Raw genomic sequence first — 19,534 nt, 5'->3', positions numbered from 1 at the left:
GCCGCTGCATACGCAATGACATGGAACGAGCTGAAGGAGCTCATGCGTCGGAAGTATTGCTCTCGTGCAGAAATTCAAAAGTTGGAAACTGAATTTTGGCACCTGAAGATGGAAGGTCCGAAAATCGCAGAGTATGTTCAAAGGTTTCACGACCTGTCTCATGTGGTACCTTATATGGTCACACCGGAATTCAAGCGGATTGAGCGCTTCATTTGGGGTTTAGCTCCTCAAATCATAAGTATGGTGACCTCATCCAAGCCTGCAACAATTACTGAGGCAATTGATCTGAGCGTGGCTCTCACTGAGGAGGCTATCCGCCTAAACAAGTTTTCTGATGCTGAGCCAAAGAAGAAAGAGACTCATGTCGAGTCGTCCGGGGGTAACAAAAGAAAGTTCTCAAACTTCAAGCAAGGCACCAGTGGGGTTGATAAGAAAGGTGAGTCAAGCACGCCAGCTCAAGTTACAGCTGGTACAGGAAGGAAAGGAAAGGGATATCTGGGCACCCATCCCAAGTGCAACACCTGCCAGCGTCACCACTCAGGCCGATGTGGTCTAAAAGTATGTGAAGCGTGTGGGAAAACTGGTCACTCAAAGGATTCTTGCTGGGCTACTGTTGGCCAGGGAGTCCAAGGAGGAGTTGGAAATAGAAACAATAACCGGGGTGGAAATGGAAATCGCCCACAAGGAAACAATGGAGGGAATGGGAATCGTGGCAACAACGCAAATCAAGTTGGTACTGGTAATGCGAACCGAAACAACAATAATCAAGCTGGAAATGGAGGAGGAAACGGGCAAAGACCAGGATGCTTTAACTGTGGTGATATTGGGCACTATAAGCGGAACTGCCCAGAATTGAACCAAGCCCGTGGAAGAGTTTTCAATATCGAAGCGAGGGAAGCGCGCCAGGATCCCAATGTCGTTACTGGTACGTTCCCTGTAAACCAACACTATGCATCCGTTTTATTTGATACTGGTGCCGAATATAGCTTCGTATCGTTAGAGTTTAAGAATATGCTTGGATTAGCCGCTAGTAAGTTAGATATTCCCTACTCAATCGAATTGGCTAATGGAAAGTTAGTAGAAGCCAATGAAGTGGTCAGAGGTTGTGTGATCGAGTTGGGAGAGCGGGAGTTTGCTTTGGATCTACTACCAGTCCAGTTGGGAAGCTTCGACGTGGTAGTAGGGATGGATTGGTTATCAAGCAACAAGGCATAAATTGTTTGTCACGAAAAGGTCGTTCGTATTCCAACCGAATATGGTGAAACAATTGTGGTTCATGGAGAGAAGCGTGATACGCCTTTAAGAATTATCAGCTGCCTGAAAGCGCGAAAGTGTTTGCAGAAGGGATGTGCTGCCTTCCTGGCACACATAGTAGATAAGAAAGCTGTTGAGCCGAAAATCGAAGACATCCCTGTCGTAAGGGAATATCCAGAAGTCTTTCCAGAGGACTTGCCTGGATTGCCACCTCAGAGGCAAGTAGAGTTTCGCATCGATTCAGTTCCAGGCGCCGCGCCTGTGGCTAAGGCACCTTATTGACTTGCCCCATCTGAGATGCAAGAACTGTCGACACAACTTCAGGAGTTGTTAGATAAGGGATTCATCAGACCAAGCTTCTCACCTTGGGGAGCTCCGGTCCTGTTTGTCAAGAAGAAAGACGGTAGTTTTCGAATGTGTATCGACTACCGGGAGTTGAATAAGCTGACGATCAAGAATAGATACCCTCTGCCAAGGATCGATGATCTATTCGACCAACTGCAAGGTTCAAGCTTTTACTCGAAGATCGATTTGCGATCTGGATACCATCAGTTAAGGATACAAGAGGAAAGTATCCCGAAGACAACCTTCAGAACTCGTTATGGACACTACGAGTTCCTAGTTATGCCGTTTGGGTTGACAAACGCGCCTGCAGTTTTCATGGATCTAATGAACAGAGTTTGCAAGCCGTATTTGGATAAGTTCGTGATTGTGTTTATCAACGACATTTTGATTTACTCAAAGACAAAGGCTGAGCAAGAACAGCATCTAAGAGCTATTTTGGAGCTGCTGAAGAAAGAACAGTTGTATGCCAAATTCTCTAAGTGCGAGTTTTGGCTACGTGAAGTCCAATTCCTTGGACATGTGGTAAATGAAGATGGAATTCATGTGGATCCCACCAAGATCGAAGCGATCAAGAATTGGGAGATGCCAAAGACGCCAACCGAGATTCGACAATTCTTGGGTTTGGCTGGCTACTATCGAAGGTTCATTGAGGATTTTTCAAAGATCGCTTAACCATTGACACTCCTCACGCAAAAAGATAAGAAGTTTGATTGGGGAATCAAACAGGAAGAAGCGTTCCAGCTATTGAAAGATAAGCTCTGCAATGCGCCGATCTTAGCACTACCGGAAGGTACCGATGATTTTGTGGTATACTGTGACGCTTCGCGTCAAGGATTGGGTTGCGTGTTGATGCAACGCCAGAAGGTTATAGCTTACGCATCGCGTCAACTGAAAGTGCATGAAAAGAACTATACCACGCATGATTTGGAACTCGGAGCAGTAATATTTGCATTAAAGATCTGGAGACACTACCTATATGGTACGAAGTGTACAATCTTCACAGATCATAAGAGCCTACAACACATATTCAACCAGAAGGAGTTGAATATGAGACAGAGACGATGGGTTGAGTTGTTGAATGACTACGACTGCGAGATAAAGTATCATCCAGGGAAGGCGAATGTGGTCGCCGACGCCCTAAGTCGAAAAGAAAGGATCAAGCCCATAAGGGTTAGGGCTTTAGAGATGATTATCCAAACCGATCTTTCCTTGCGCATTCGTGCCGCGCAGAAAGAAGCTCTAAAGGAAAGAAACCTTGAAGAAGAATATCTCCGTGGGATGGAGAAGCAATTGGTGCCAAACGAGGAAGGAACGTTATGTTTTATGAGAAGGATTTGGGTTCCTCTGTTTGGAGGATTGAGGAAAGTTATTTTTGATGAAGCTCACAAATCGCGGTACTATATCCATCCAGGAGCGGATAAGATGTACCAAAATCTTAAGGATTATTATTGGTGGCGTAGGATGAAAGGCGATGTTGCTGTTTATGTGAGAAAATGTTTAACGTGCGCTAAAGTGAAAGCGGAATACCAGAAGCCTTCAGGACTTCTGCAACAACCTGAGATTCCCAAGTGGAAGTGGGAACAAATTTCAATGGATTTTATTACAAAGTTGCCAAGAACGCCAAGAGGTCATGACACTATTTGGGTAATAGTGGACCGATTAACGAAGTCTGCGCACTTCTTACTCATCAGGGAGAAGGATAACACGAGCAAGTTGGCTGAAATTTACATGAGAGAAATCGTTACGCGCCATGGAGTACCTCTCTCAATCATCTCTGATAGAGACGGAAGGTTCGTATCAAGGATTTGGCAATCCTTCCAAGAAGCTTTTGGCTTGCAATTAAATCTGAGCACTGCATTTCACCCACAGACCGACAGACAAAGCGAGCGAACGATACAGACTTTGGAAGATATGCTGAGAGCATGTGTGATGGATTTGGGCGGTAGCTGGGATAAGCATTTGCCATTGGTCGAATTTTCATACAACAACAGCTACCACACCAGTATTGGTGCCGCGCCATTTGAAGCTCTATACGGCCGCAAGTGCAGATCACCGCTTTGTTGGTCTGATGCAGGTGATAAACAATTGGTTGGTCCTGATGTGGTACAGGAAACCACAGATAAGATTGCACAGATCCGAGATTGCATCAAGGCGGCTTGTGATCGTCAGAAATGCTATGCGGGTCGAAGAAGGAAACCTCTGGAGTTTGAGGTAGGTGATATGGTTTTGTTGAAGGTATCACCCTGGAAGGGTGTGGCACGCTTCGGGAAGCGTGGAAAGTTGAATCCGCGGTATATTTGTCCATTCAGAATTTTGGAAAGAATTGGGTTAGTAGCCTACAAGCCGGACTTACCTGCTGAACTGAATGGTGTTCACGATACATTTCATGTATCAAACTTGAAGAAAAGTCCAACTCAAGATACCGTTGTCATTCCCACCGACGAGATTCATGTTGACGACACGCTCCATTTTGTCGAAGAACCGGTTGAGGTTACAGATTGGAAGATCAACAAAACCCGCCGGAGCAGTGTCAAGCTCGTCAAGGTACGTTGGAACGCAAGGCATGGTCCTAAATACACCTGGGAGCGTGAGGACCGAATGAAAGAAAAGTACCCCCACTTATTTCCCAAGAACCCTGCATCTAGAAGTAGAACTTAAAATTTCGGGACGAAATTTTTCTAACGGGGGGAGAATATGACAACCCTCACCAAATCAGGTATCCGTACGACTTAATTAATATTTACTTACTGTGCTTGCTTGAAATTATGGATAAACTGCTATCTGAATACTGATACATGAACTTACTTGCATCATACCTTATTTGCTGTCACTCCATTATTTACATACAGAACTTTAGTGACAACCTTGATGCACAAAAGCACAGTAGCACAATGAACGGATAACCCATTTAATATGCTGATATAGCCAGCACCAGGCAGGCACTGCCTCTAAGGCCTGTATGGGCCAGAGATAGTTTTCTACACTAGTAGAGAGTGTAGGGATATGAGGGTTGTAGAACTGCGTCACTAGGTATAAGTTATAGTGACCGGATGTGCCTAAAACGTACTTTAAATACAAAATTCAGCACTTTAAATAAAAATTCAGCATTTAGCCAACTAATAAAGTGCCAAAACATGGGAAAAATATTACTAGACACTTTCCAAAGTGTCGGGAATAAGTTGTGTCACTAAAAATAGTATTAACGACATTTTAAAGCTTTTTAAGCACTTTAACGGATCCCTATCCAACCGAACAACCGGACTATACCCGGAACATAAAAATATTGTCATTAACATTGTTTTTCTTTTTCTGAGCCAGTTAGGGTCCCCGAATACCCTAATCCCCGTTATATATTACAACACACATATTAACTAATTTTGCTTCATAACTAAACTAACCATCACTAACCATTTAGTTCAAAACAAACCAAGTGCCACCCCCTTATGTCCGATCGGTTTCCCTAGGAAACCACCACCACAAAATTTTGATTATTTAATTTATGATTGTCCCAGATCTTTCCTACACTTTGTACAATGGATAATTAAGAAATATGTGTTATAAGTATGCATGAGGATCACTACTTTCATTTACTCAAACCCTTAACCAAAATTTGCTTTTCCTTCTTTCTTCTTGCCACACTCTCAGGCGAACCCCCTAACAACTCCCCACCATTTTCAAGTTTGTATTAAGCCACATTATTTACATACAAAGGAGAAGGGTCACGCATAAGGAGACCCGGTGCTTACGGAATCGCGAGGACCTCACCACAACGCAATTAACCGCCTATTTTTCGACTAGTTTCTTCCCTAGCCTCGAGCTAGTAGTAAGTGACTCTAAACGCCTTCTTGATCTATTCTAAAGTGGTTAAAATGAACTTTGTCTGTTAAAAATCATGAACATACAAGATGACATGCTAAAAGTTTACAAAGATGATAAACATGTTGGATAAAATCATTAGAGTTGTGTAAAACTTGTAAGACTTGTTTTATTGTGATTATTTAGTGTTGATCTATACTAGTAGTAGCTCGGATCGTCATCTAACCCGGTTAAGTCGTGTCCATGAAACATGACTTAGGATATGTTAAAGTGTGAAAGTGGTTAGATGAAGAACACTACTACTATTAAACATGCACTTGTGTAAAAACAATATTTCTTATGAAATGGAGTTGTAAACTAGTAGATCTACGGATCTACAAGTGGTATTTTCGAAGAACCAAGTGTCAAGTGAAATCATGTTTCTAAACCGGAGCTTTACTAAATAAGAGTGATTTTTGTAAACACACAAGTGTGTAAACACTTGTGTAACATAAAGTTTGACAAAAGAACTATTTTTGTAAATGTTGACGAGAAGTTGTAAAGATGTAACTTCTTTAAAAACGAAACTTTCAAGAAACCGGATTGATTTATACAAAGATCCACTAAAAGTAATGGAAAGTTACTACATATTTTGGATAAACCACAAGTTCATGTATTTTTGCGATTTATATCTATTTGGCTAGTTTGATGGTTTGAATATTGTTTATTGTTGATTGAGAAATTGTTGATTTGAATTTTAAAAGAAAATGATACGCTTGAAAGCGTGGCCACCTCCAGTTACAGGGGAAACTCTGGCGAAATTTTTCCAAAAACCTAACACTTGGAAATATTTTCACCACAAGTGTTATAAACATATTTCTAACTTGTTTTCAAAAATGTAAATTTCGCCACGATTTTATTTACAAAATTTCTAAGTGTCGGAGGTGAGATTTTCACAAAATAAAACTTGAAAAATATATATTTAGTATACATATTTTTCATAACAACACTTGTGAGATTTTTTTATGATTATTTCGTGAACTATACAAATATTATTTTTAGGGTAAAAATAATATTACCGAATGTTAATGATTCCAAAATAATACGAACGCCTTCACAATAAATATTAAGTTACAACGGTATTATTAATACCACCCGATCTTTAAACGTAACTTCACACATATCAATGGCCTTGCAAACCATTGGTGATCTCTTTTTCCTTATTTGCTACATACCAGGATTTTATATATACAAAGGTTTTATTACTCACTTACACATGAACTCGCTCAACATTATTGTTGATTTTTCCAACTTACATGTATTTCAGGGAACTAAAGATCTGGCGCGGTATGTTACGTTTTCCCGCTGCATAAGAGTTTCGAGGTCATCCAAGTTTAGGGGATGTGACTTTTACCTGGACGAGTCACAGTCCTTAAACTGCGTTTATTTCATGTTGGTGTTTGTGTCTTTCAAACAATGTTTTTATGTTATCAGGTTGTAGTTTCCGTTGCATGAGTCAACGCCTTAAGACAATGTTGTGTTACTTTTGTTTTAAAACTTAAATCAATGGATGATCTTGCATGGTTTTATTTTCATATAGCTTTGTTATGATTAAGCTATGGTATTAAGAAGTCACACCAAATTAACCACGCTTCCGCAAAGCCAGGGTGTGACAAGCAAATATAGAAAATGCGAAGAACTCTAGCAATACTCTTTATATTATCACGAGACCACTCCCCCAGAATAAGAGCATCATCTGCGTAAAAAAGGTGGGTTAAATCTCCTTCCTCGTTTGAGAAACGAACGCCCTTAAACACACCCAACTCATTCGCTTTCTTTAGCAACCAGGAAAGGGCTTCCATAACTATTAAGAATAGAAAAGGAGACAAAGGGTCTCCTTGTCGTAGGCCCTTTTCGCAACCAAAATCAAAAGTCGGCGAACCGTTCACTAAAACCGCGGCCCTGGAAGAGTAGCATATACCTTTGATCCACTCGCACCACAAGGGGTGAAAACCCATTTGAGACAAAATAGAAATCAGAAAATGCCAATTGACGTTGTCATAGGCTTTTTCAAAATCTATTTTTAACATAAACGCCTTTCTTCTTCTTTTTTTTTACCAATCCATAACTTCATTAACCATGAGAGGCCCATCTAAGATGAAACGACCAGCCAAGAAAGCCGATTGAGTATCAGAAATAACCTGACCCATTACTTTTTTGAGGCGATTAGCAAGAATTTTGGAAATAACTTTACTAACCATCCCAATAAGGGTAATAGGCCTGTAATCCCTGAGCCCCAAAGGAGTTTTAACCTTTGGAATCAAAGTGATGAAAGAAGAACCGCAACCAGGACTGAAAATACCCGAAGCATGAAACTCCACAAGGATGTTAAAGAAATCCTCCTCAAAATAATTCCAGAATCTTTTAACAAACCGAAAGTTGAAACCATCCGGACCGGGGGCTTTATTAGAACCACACTCGAACGCCGCTTCTTTAATCTCCTGCTTAGAAAACATGGCAACCAAAGCATTTCGATTAACATCATCAAGTTTCTTCATACCTGGGCATACTAAAGACGGTCGAATATGGGCACTTTCCTTGAAATGATTTCGGAAGAACTTTAACACCTCTCTCTTGACTATAGCCGGTTTGGTAACCCAATTGCCATCAATTAAAATACCCGGAATGGAGTTTCACGCTTTCCTACCATTAACAACATTATGAAAGAAAGAAGAATTCTCATCGCCCAAAGAAGCCCATTTGACCCGAGATTTCTGTCTCATATCTCGCGTCTTATGATGCTCAATTTCACCTAGCGCTTTGTTGCATTCTGCCCAAATCCAAAGATCTTCTTCCTCCAAGTCTTTAATCTCCATTTGGACCTCAAGATCCTCTTTTTCTCTTCTTAAACGAGCCTCGTCTTCCACCTCCTTAGATCTGTACAATTGGAACCAATCTTTTAAGGAAGCCCGAAGTTTTTTCAACTTGTTCATTAAATTTAAATCTACGGCTCCTTCATTAATCCAGCCTTCACAAACCGACTTTATCACTTCCACGCATCCCGGTCTATCAAGCCAAGAATCAAACATCCTAAAAGGTTTTGGGCCGAAATTAGTGTCTGCAACCGAAAACACCAGAGGCGAGTGGTCTGAAAAATCTCTATTAAGCGCCCGGACACAAGCATTCGACCACCTGTTAAAAATGTTATCACAGACAAAAATTCTATCGATTCTACTCCACATGCACACGCCTTTTCTATTGGACATGAACGTAAACTTTAAACCTTTAAGATTGTATTCACGAAAACCTGCTTCATCAATAAAATCATTAAAATCATTGGAGCTAACCGGATCAAAATGAGAATTTTTTCTTTCATCCCGGTTTCTCACTGCATTAAAATCACCGAACACCACCCACCAACCCTCATTATTTCGAACAAGGTTATTTAACCTGGCCCATAAGCTTCTTTTCTCTGTATTCGTGTGAGGAGCATACACATTGACCGTATTAATCCTGACAGACCCAGCCAGAATTGTACCCGCAACATGTAAAAAATTCCTATCTTTGTTCACTGTATCTTTCACAAAAACTTTGGGATCCCAGACAAAAGACCTCCCGAATTACCCACAGCACTGACAAAATCGAAATCGAAGCCCGAACCACCCCAATAACTACACACAGCAGCCGACTGTATATCCCCAGCCATAGTCTCTTGCAACCCCAGGAACGAAATACCAAAATCATTTTTCAACTTTTTAATCCAACTCGATTTACCGGAAACCCCTATCCCTAGAATATTACTCGAAAGACAATTCATTTAATACCACCTTGTACACCTTCAGAGATAATCGATTCAAAAATCAAAGAACGGGACTTACTTAAATCGGCTCCTAGTTTAACACCCAAGTCGACAGTGGCTTCTACTTCGTCTGCTTCAGAAAACGACTGAGCTTGATCTCCACGTGAAGGTTGGTATCCAGGAGACTCGTTTACAGTGACTTCGATTGTATCAGGATGTGAGTTAAGGTCCCAGTTTTGAGAAGTATCAACATTCGGACCTCCCACATCACAAACTGAATCTGAAACAGGCCCATTTTCTTTATCCAAGCCAAGTAAAGGGTCAAGCCCAAAAGGGTCATCTTTGCATTTGGGCTTTTTGCCCACTTTGTTTTTTTTCCAAACTTGATGAATAAGCTGGATTGGGCCTATTTTCGGAGCCCAAAAACGACTTCTTTTTTCTTTTATTGACGATATTCGTGTGGGTCAAAGAATCCGAAAAGTCAACATCACTCCCTTTTTCAAAATTAAATAAAATGCCTGGAACAAAATCTTCACTTTGAATGTCACCTTCCATAAAATTCTCCATAATAATTGGAGACTTCAAAGCACCATCAATGCCATTAATTCTTTCCAAATACAACGGATCCACGTCATTCGCCGGAATAGGAACCTCCGGACACTCTTCTTCTACCGGCACAGCATCATCCGACGACTGATCATCACTTTCCGACGACGCTGAATCATCTTCCGACTCATCTTCCTGCATCGGAACCTTATAAAATTCCTGAACCCACATCCCAGATTCTTCGGAAACCCAAATCGAAAACTTTATATCCCTCCAGGAGATCTTGACTTCTTCACAGGTCCTTTTACCCTCTCCAACTAAGAGTCCGGCATAAACGTAAGAGAGGTCGTCGGCGACGTCCAAACGGACCGCCTTATGAACAATCTTTCCGTAAGCATTCCCGATAGAATCAATAACGTCGCTGTGAATCAAATGTAATGGAATACCAACCATTTTAATCCATGCGAGACGTTCGAAACCAAACGTTTGACCCTCCCACAGTTCCAAAGAAGAAAACCTACCAAGCATCTCTCTAGCATCATTCATAAACGAGGTCACCAACTTCTCATCTTCAAAGGATATAAGAACGGACAAACCACCGAGGTACTGTACCTTGCCTTTCCCTGGACAAATATCATTGAGGATCAAGTATATACTTTTGAGGGCCTCCAAATCGATCAGTCTAGCCACCACCGCCTTTCCATGTAGACCAGAAAAAGCTCTAACATGATCGCCCACAGTCACCGTCCGAATCCGTTCAATGCCCGTAAGCATGTCCGAGAATGAACGGGACCCATTAACGAACGTATCAAAAGACGGACCCTTGCTGAACACCTTCGGGATTTCTTGATTGCTGTTTGAGTGCTTGTTTCCGTTTACACGTTCCTGTCGAATCTCACCTTCTTCTAGAGTGAATCTAGCGATGTTCGCCTTTAACCTACAGTCACCAATACGCGTGTTGCAAATCGACCGAATCAAATCCTTAGAGTCCTTCACATCAAGAAACGAAACAAAACCGAATCTATTCCCCACCTTATCCCTTTTCCGGGCGATATAGAGGTCGTAGATGTCCCCATAAGACCGAATAGAAGCCGACAGATCATTACCGCTGCATTTCTCTGGCAGATTCGTTACAAAAACCTTAGTAATTCTACTTAAGATGTTGGCCGGAATGTTAGTTTTCCGGCCGGCCATTTTGTGATATATGGCAGATTCGTTACAAAAACCTTAGTAATTCTACTTAGTAATTCTATGAAGAAGATATGGATAAGATAAGATAAGATTACATATTAATTTCTTTTTATAAAGAAATAGAAGTTAAATAATAAAAAAAGGAAAAATAATTAAATATTATAAAGAAATAGAAGTTAAATAATAGAAAAAGGTAAAAAGAGTTAAATATTATGTTGGTTGTTGGTTGTAAACATTGGTTGCCTTACCAACCTGGTCATCCGTTTAATTCAATTATTTGATTAAAATAATTTCCTCCAATTTTGTCCAACTCTCCACGTTGCAACCGTTTGTGCAATTTGATCACCATACTGACTAGTCCAACAAACATGGAATGCGAACTAGCAATGCGAACACTACACAAAAGGACGATAATCATAATTTGGCCCAAACCACAGGACCCACCATGTAATTTACTCTATATTAAAAATTCAAGGAAGACAAGATACACGATCCCTATAGATGTGCGTTTTTGTATTATGTTGTTTTTTAATGACAATATTCACTCCTACTCTATTATATCAATAATTCTAACTTTTCACCTATTTTTTTATTAGCAGCTCTTTAGGATTACTGTTTTGTTTTCTATCTATATACATATTGGTAGATCATATAATTATAGAACATATAAAAATCTCAATAAGATCTCTCTAGAGGCAAGCTGCTACTAAATCCTAGCCGCCACCCAGGTCACGTCTCACCAATCCTTCTAAATCCGAGCCGCCACCCCGGTCGCGTCTCACCAATACTTATGAGAGGCAGTCAACATTTGATCCCTAGCCTCCACAGTTCTGTTAGTTCTGACGCCAGCTTCCGCGTCATGTATCAATTCTAGCAGTCACCATATGGCGTGTGTATCAATCATGGCAATCACCTTTCCCCGCCGAGCATCAATTTTGTCGACCAATTCCCTCATCGATTCCAACATCAACCTTTCAATGTCGTGTATCAATTCAAACACCTTCAATGCTATGGTATCAATTTCGACAACCAGTTTTTGCTGTAGTTCATCAATTCTCAGCGATTGCGATTCATCAGTACTAATATGTCGTATATGCATCATACATGGCATCTAGACTATACACGTTGCTCAACGTGACGCTCAAGAAACATAATTCTATGTTTTTCCTAATGTAGAGTTGCAAAAGGATTCAGGCCAGCAACCACATAATGGTGAAATCTAGTTCCAAAAGTGTAAATAAACCCGCCAAATAATAAATAAATATCAAAATCATACACAACAGGATATCGTTATAAGATGCTCCATTAACTTAAAAGATATTTAAAAAAAGAAGCAAAAACATGATTTTTGAGTGACTAACATAGAACATCTTATACACCCAAAAGGGTTTTGAGGATAGTGTCAGCCATCCCATCCGCAAAAGCAAAGAGGTGGCCGGCATTTGTGAGCTCATGGTATTTGATCCATGGGAGACGTTTGGCGATGTAGCGTTGCAGTTTCACAGGAGTAAATCGATCATCATCACCTTGCCATACATGAACTGATCCTTCATTATTTGGAAACGGGTTCTCGAGTTCCATTGGATCAAACTCCCACTTTCCGAATGCAATCACTAGATCACGGTGGAGAGACTCGTATTCTCCTTGTTGTCTTGGCTGGGTCTTTAACACGAAAAAAGAATTAACATAAGGTAGATGCCGCACATAAGTAGGGGTGTGAAATTCTTACAAGAAATTCACAAGTTTAGGTTTAGTCTAAATGGGTTCAGGTCACTTTTGGGTAGACGCGTGAACACATTTAGACGTGGCAATGTCCAGGTCGACTTGACAAGTTTGCGGGTTGACCTGTTTAAGTTTATTTTTTATTTTTATTTTATAAAAAATATATGTTTCAAGTCATAACTTAATTTGATTTATATTAAAGTACATAGATGGTCCTTGTGGTTTGCACTTTGTAACGCATTTAGTCCCCAACCAACAAATCTAAAGGTTTTAGCAGGTCCGTCCAAGTTAGGGACTAAATGTGTTACAAAGTACAAACCACAGGGACCATCCATGTGACTTTTGGCAAATTCGGGGACTAAATGCGTTACAAAGTGCAAACCACCGGGACCATCCGTGTACTTTTGGAAAGCTAGGGACCAAATCCAAATTTTTGGTAAACCGAACTTTAAAGAAAGAAGACAAATGAGCATCATGTTTATAATTTAAAATGTTATTACTTTATATAAATTTATATGGTTGTAAAATTGTAATTTTAGAGTAACAATATGTAAAAAAATCAAAATAAAGTTTTTGGGTTAAGTGGGTCATGTTCGTGTCAACCTGTAAAAACTCTTGTCATGTTCACGTTCATGTCAAATATAACCCACCTGCCCGTGAACACGGCCCATTTAACACCCATAGACATAGTGTACCTTTTGTGCTTCTGTTTGACCATTAAACTTGGAGAGAACTTCCATGTCCGGGGGAGAAAACATATCAAGGGATTGAGAAGCAACCGAGGAACTCGGGAACCATTTTTGAGTATTCCACCAATGGGTCAGCCATGGTAGGTGGTGAGCAACACGGAGACACCATTGGTCCTGCTTGAACATCTCGGAATATACTTCATTAGATATGTTTGATGGGAAGCTAGGCCACCAGTGATTGACTACCGGAGCAATGAGACCTACTCCAGCTAGTCTATTTACACAAAAAATACACATTAGTACAAATTGGAGTAAAATGCCATTTTCGTCCCTGCAGTTGGCCAGTTTTGCCCAAAGGTTTGTTTTTCCGCATCTGGATCCAAAAGGTTTGAAATCTAGTCATTTTCATCCGGCTCGTCAACTCTATGGGTATTTTCGTCTTTTTACCTATATTATTTTTGTTTTTTATTTAGTAAGAGTATTTTTAAATGATTGTACATCAAATGAAAATGACCGAATTGCCCTTTAACTTAACAAAAAAGACGGAAATACCTCTGATTTAACAGAGACAAATGGATGGAGTTAATGAGCCGGATGAAAATGGCAAGATTTCAAACCTTTTAGATCCAGATGTGGAAAAAAACATTTGGATGAAAGTCGCAAAATTGGCCAAACCTCAGGGACGAAAATGACATGTTACACGTACACATTGCTCCAAAGAAATTAAAAATAACTACCAATAACGATCAGCACCTGTGAGGGATGTACTTGAGGCAAGACCAAACCAATTCTCCACCCATAGACATTCCGACCACATAAAATTTAGACCCGAGTCCTAGTTGATCAGCGAGCTCCTCTATATCCAAAGCTAAACTTTTCAGAGTCCGGTTAGGATCCGGATCACTCTCTCCATAACCAGGTCGGTCAAATGAAACAGTGTACACCTTTAAATCTTCGATAAGAGCCTGTAAAGATCATGTTATATATTAGTTGCAACAAAAACGTTCATCTCGGAGGAAAATAACATAACTTATTTATTCCTTATTTCAAGTTAATCAAAGGCTTCAATTTCCATTTCACAAGTTTTTAAATTGCTATATATATATTCCGCATGATATTAAAATTACCGATATCCCACCGCGATAACCGATATCTCAAACATTGGTCCTTGACGACCGATATTCGATATTTTACCGCATTAACTGCTTAGATCTAGTTATTATAGCTTCAAACAGCACGAGTATATCCATACGCTATTTTCTCAAGCGTGTTTTACAACTATAGCTAACTATCTGATTTTGATTACTCAACACCACATAATCCCTATTGAAACGTGCATCCAAACATTCACTTAGCATGTAAATATCTCAATAAGTGTGTACATTTAATAGTTAATTTTAGTTAACAAAACACCGAAAGGACATGAGGAGAATGAACGATAAATACCGGGGAGGCTGCAGTGGCAAAAAGATTATGATGTTTGCAATTGTCAAAACCATGAACATAGATAATTTTATACTTGGCTGTCTCTTTCGGAACACCGTATTCTAAATAGGACAAATGCCTTCCATCACGAAGCTTAATCCTGGGGGATGTAACAGGTGGACCATCTGGAGATCCACATATCTTTGGAGGTGGTGGACGTGTTGCTTGATAGGCCCACGCAAGAACCCCAGAAAAGAAGACGAGCAACACTTTCTTGAAAATCCCTGAAACTTAGTAACGTAAGATTCATGATAGCATGTATAAGAAGCCAAGCCAGATGAAGTTTCGAAATCACTTAAGTGGTGTTAAAAGCATGTTATTTAAGTTTGAAACTAGAGTATGAGTTCATTCTCTGATTCCAAGCTTAACCCATGAAAATTTACCCTTGGTATTTGATACAAACGCGTAGGCATAAAAAAACTTTACTTGGCTACTAAAAACTTAGGAGAGTCATACTACACCAACAAGGATACTCTGCCCCTTACAATACCCTTTGCGTATTTAAGTTGCACGTTTGTCATTCGCATTCTTTACCGTACAATATCTTTGATCAATTAGGCGTCTTAGAGGTGACATCATTTACCAACTAAGTCAAACGATTGGTATTATTTAACCTTGCTTGGAACTAAAATCATTAAAAAAGATAAATTTTTTATGGTGAATAAACTGCCTGATCTGGTCAAATCCAACTGCAACCAGACACTTTTAATTATGAACGTGTTCATATCGTTGGGATCCTGATTCCTTCCTGGATGAAATTCAAAATACTTCTTCATCAACTGCGTGATCCTAAACGCAAATCTAACGATTTTGAATACACTTAAATCTTTCAATCTGAAGCTCCAATCACATCTCTAATAAAGTAATACCTAGAATCCAACTTGGATTGGTTTAAATTCAAACCTAAATCTGACATCAATTCCTTCTAAGTTGACTTAAATTGAACACTTATGAAACCTGTTTACTATTTAGTAAATCTTTCTTCTTCCCTATTCCTTATATAAATATATTAAAACTGGATCCTAGTTTCTGAACGAAATTAAAAGAATCTTGTGAACGAATCTAATTATTTTGAAAACAGTAACAAAGTAAAACCTAGATCGGTTGGAATTAGAACTCAAAAGTGAGCTGAATTCCTGCAAATTGAAACGTGTAAAAGAGCAGGTATAAAGACCTTTAGGAAGAGCAGAGGAAGAAGAGGATTTAGCTTTCCTGGTGTGTGACCTAGCTGATGCAGCTGAAATCTTCCTCGTAACACCAGCTGCCATTGTTTTCGATGATTGCCCACTCGACGGTCTTGAGTGTTTTTCGCGACTTCACTTCTTAACGTCAAGTGTTTGGAAAGAGTTGTTAACTTATATAAGTCATTCATCTCAAAAATAACTTCTCTAACGCCATCCGTAGTCATAAGGTCTTTTGGGGGCGTTATGTGACATGTGTCATGCCACGTCACTACGGGGCTTTATAGGGTGTTATGCAAGTTGAGGCCGTAGTCATAAAACCCCTTTATCATCATTACTCATTATTTTAATTTTCAGTTTTTTAATTAATTTCTAAGTTTTTTAAAATTAAAAATCATTTCATTAAATAAAAAAAAAGTACAATAAAATAAAAAAAAACATTAAACTAGAAAAAAAACTGCAAATAAATAAAAACAGAAAATTAATTAAAAAACTGAAATATGTTTAATTGCAGGGACCAAATATGTTAAAAACCAATTCTAAAAACCAAGTTTTAAAAACAAATTTTAGATATTGAGACTTGCATGGACCAAATATGTTAAAAATAAATTTTAAAAACCCTTCTTCCTTCTTCCTCTTTCTTCCTCTTCTTTCTTCCTTCTTCCATACCTGCGACAAAAGAGAGCCCCACCCCTTCTTTGAAACCTGCAACAAAACAGAGCCCCCCCTCTTCTTCGAAACAGATCTAACAATTTTGGATGTATATATATATATATATGTTTGAGTGGGGAAAACCAGAAAATACAAAAAAAAAAAAAATCAAACTTCAATCCAGTAACGCCGCTATCCACATCGCGCTCCTCAAAATTTTTTGGCCATACCGCCCTTCGTGGCGGTGTTCTTGGGCGCTTTCCGGCGCTATGCGGGGGCATAGCGCCCTACTACGTTTGCTCTAACACATAAAACTTCAAATGCTATAAAAAAAACTTATTAACTTTTATAAGTGAATAAGTCGTAAGTTACTCAAAAATAAGCTAACTCAAATACACGCAGAGTAAACGTAGGTTTACGGGTGTCTTTGGGATTTTTTTTACCTTTTTTTATATCCTTTTCTTTTTTAACTCACAAATTTTAACTTCTTCTTTTCTCCTTTTTAAACTATAAAAACTCCTTCTCGAGTGCATATTCAAACACTATAAAAAAACATATGGAGATCTACATTCCTTTGCTTCTAAGAGGCTGTTTGGCTAAGCTTATTTAACTCAAAAAAAAAAAAAAAACATTTTGTTAAAAGGACTTATTGACTTATAGCTTTTTGAAAAGCAGTTTTTTAAAAAAAAATATTTGAATTAGCTTATGTGGTGGGAAAAATCAATAAGTCAATAAGTTTTTTTTTTTTTTAAAAGTGTTTGGTTTATTCATGTAAAATGACTAAGGAGCTTCAAAAAACCACTATATTCTATGAAAAGTTAAAAGGAGCTCCAAAAAGTCATAATGTTCTAACTTTTCAGAACTGACTTTTCTTCTCTATACAAGAAGTCATTTTAAATAAGTTCTTGTGAGTTTGCCCAACATTTTTTCTCATTATTAACTCTTTATAAAAGTCAATCTATCTATACTTTCTATAAAAGGAGAAATCCAAGTGACATAAGAAAAACTGATGTGTTAGCTTGAGAGCATGTCCAACAAGGTTTTTCTTATGTCATTATTACATCATAATGCCTAATATTAAAAGACTTTAAAATTCAAAGTTGGCCCACATTTAAGATGCAAAGGTCTGCTGAGGGAAAGGTCTGCCCATGTTAAGACTAATATAAAATAACATTTAAACTTTTGTTTAAACATCTGCCCACAACATTTTATAATCAAACATCAGTTCCCAATAAACATCTGTTGAGATTCAAAATTCTGGCTCCACATTCAAAATTCAAAATTCAAACCATATATTCCAATCCTATAAATAAGGGTTAATAATCTGGCTTCACATTCAAATCTCTCCCGCTCACATCTGTGATCATATCTCTCACTCTCAAATGCATCTTTCTCGTGATTCAGTCGCTAATCTCCGATTACACTTCTTTGTTCGAATGTTTGTTGATTATGTTTACATGTTATCGTTCCAATATCATTGTTCTAACATCGTCGTTTCAATGAAGCTTCCCATCACACATCAACCTTTCAATATCGATGTTGCAGTATCATTGTTGCAACATCGTGAAAAGTTGCATGTGTTATCTTCTTTGATGGGAGAGTTGCATTGTTCGATTTTCGTTAAATCGAAAGTCAGGTTTTCTTGCCTCAGGAAGATTTTCTCCTTTTATAGAATGGATAGATTCGTGCAATATCGTGAAAAGTCAGATGTACTACAACAGTTGAGAAGAGACCTTTGCATGTTAGGTTTGTTTCTGATTTTGATTAACTGTTGATGATGTTGAGAGTTTTTATAGACACTGACATTTTAGAATATTAAGATGTATGTTTATATTATTAAAATGAAACGACTACATAGAAAAATACAAATTTAAAGAAATATTTATAAAGTATTACACGCTAGAGTTAACACTTGCTAGGATTTCGTAGACTCTGGCCTTTCTCCATGTGATTTCATGTTCTCTTTTGATTTTCAGGTCAGTTAGCATGTTGCAGATTTCCTGATCCTGATTTAGAAGTTGTGTCATTAACTCTTCTGTATTCTTCTGGAACTCTGATGGAGGAGAATGGAGGACTTCTTCGAGCAATGCTATGTTGTTCCAAGTTTTGTTGTATTATATCGAATTTCCTGTTTAGTTCTTTGTCTGTTCTTTGTTCTTTCAGTGACCACATGGAGAACTGTGTTTTAACATTGCTGGTGTCTGACCAGTGGTAGAAGCTGAAGTTTGCCATGTAGTTTTTTTGTTGGTTTTCTGATTTGGAACAATTTTTGACAGAAAGTGATTTGTAGGGCAATTTGTTGATGTTTTGAATCAAAAGTAATCATCGGGGTTTTATAGAGTTTAAAAACGCGTCTACATAGTAAATCAAGAGGCTAATTGTAATTTTGATAATCTTCTTTTGTTCTTTGAACTTCGAAATTTTGTCCCTTGGGTTTCTTGGTATTTAATTTTACAGTTTTCCCATAAAAGTTGGTGTTTGAAAAGGTTTTTGCATTAAAAGATTGTTGTTTTGAAATATACATTAATATGTTTATATTAAATGTACATGTTATACCAAATTTCAGTATATAAACTCATAGTCACTTCACCTGTTTTTCATCACGTTTTCCTATGAAGATATCATACTTTCAGGAAAGTCGAGTAATATAGTTTATTCAAATGGCGTCATTCACAAATGCAAAATCAGATGATTTAAAGCAGCGTTTTGTTAGGCAAATCGAGGAACAGGTGTATGAAGATAGGGCTACTCTTCAAGAGTTGAAGAGATGTTTAGATGGATTGCAAGTTGGCCTGTTCACTAGAGAGCAGGTTTCCAGAGATCTAATGCGGATGCCTTCAACTTCCGTTCGTGAGCTTTGTGTTGTCAGTAATATA

The 19,534-nt window shown here is 38.6% G+C and overlaps 1 protein-coding gene across 1 annotated transcript; it reads right to left on the bottom strand.

The window, feature by feature from the left end:
- Positions 1-12,162: 12,162 nt before the first annotated feature.
- Positions 12,163-16,163, bottom strand: LOC110895512. The gene is made up of 5 exons (XM_022142837.2): positions 16,001-16,163; positions 14,788-15,050; positions 14,095-14,306; positions 13,348-13,615; positions 12,163-12,592 (listed from the first exon to the last, which is right to left on the bottom strand). The coding sequence occupies exons 1-5, from the start codon at positions 16,092-16,094 to the stop codon at positions 12,302-12,304; spliced, it is 1,128 nt and encodes a 375-aa protein (XP_021998529.1). The 5' UTR covers positions 16,095-16,163; the 3' UTR covers positions 12,163-12,301.
- Between the last annotated feature and the right edge of the window lie 3,371 nt (positions 16,164-19,534).

This window comes from Helianthus annuus, chromosome 6 (assembly GCF_002127325.2).
Source record: "Helianthus annuus cultivar XRQ/B chromosome 6, HanXRQr2.0-SUNRISE, whole genome shotgun sequence".
Classification (NCBI taxonomy): Eukaryota; Viridiplantae; Streptophyta; class Magnoliopsida; order Asterales; family Asteraceae; genus Helianthus; species Helianthus annuus.
Note: the sequence above shows the minus strand (reverse complement) of the source record. Positions and strands in the feature narration are given on the sequence as shown.

Excerpts from the sequence above, each read along its gene's own strand:
- LOC110895512 (XM_022142837.2), bottom strand. The coding sequence starts at position 16,094 with ATGGCAGCTGGTGTTACGAGGAAGATTTCAGCTGCATCAGCTAGGTCA. Across the intron at positions 15,051-16,000 it reads TTCCTCTGCTCTTCCTAAAG|GGATTTTCAAGAAAGTGTTG; the intron begins GTCTTTATACCT and ends ACTAAGTTTCAG. Across the intron at positions 12,593-13,347 it reads GTCAAACAGAAGCACAAAAG|ACCCAGCCAAGACAACAAGG; the intron begins GTACACTATGTC and ends TTCGTGTTAAAG.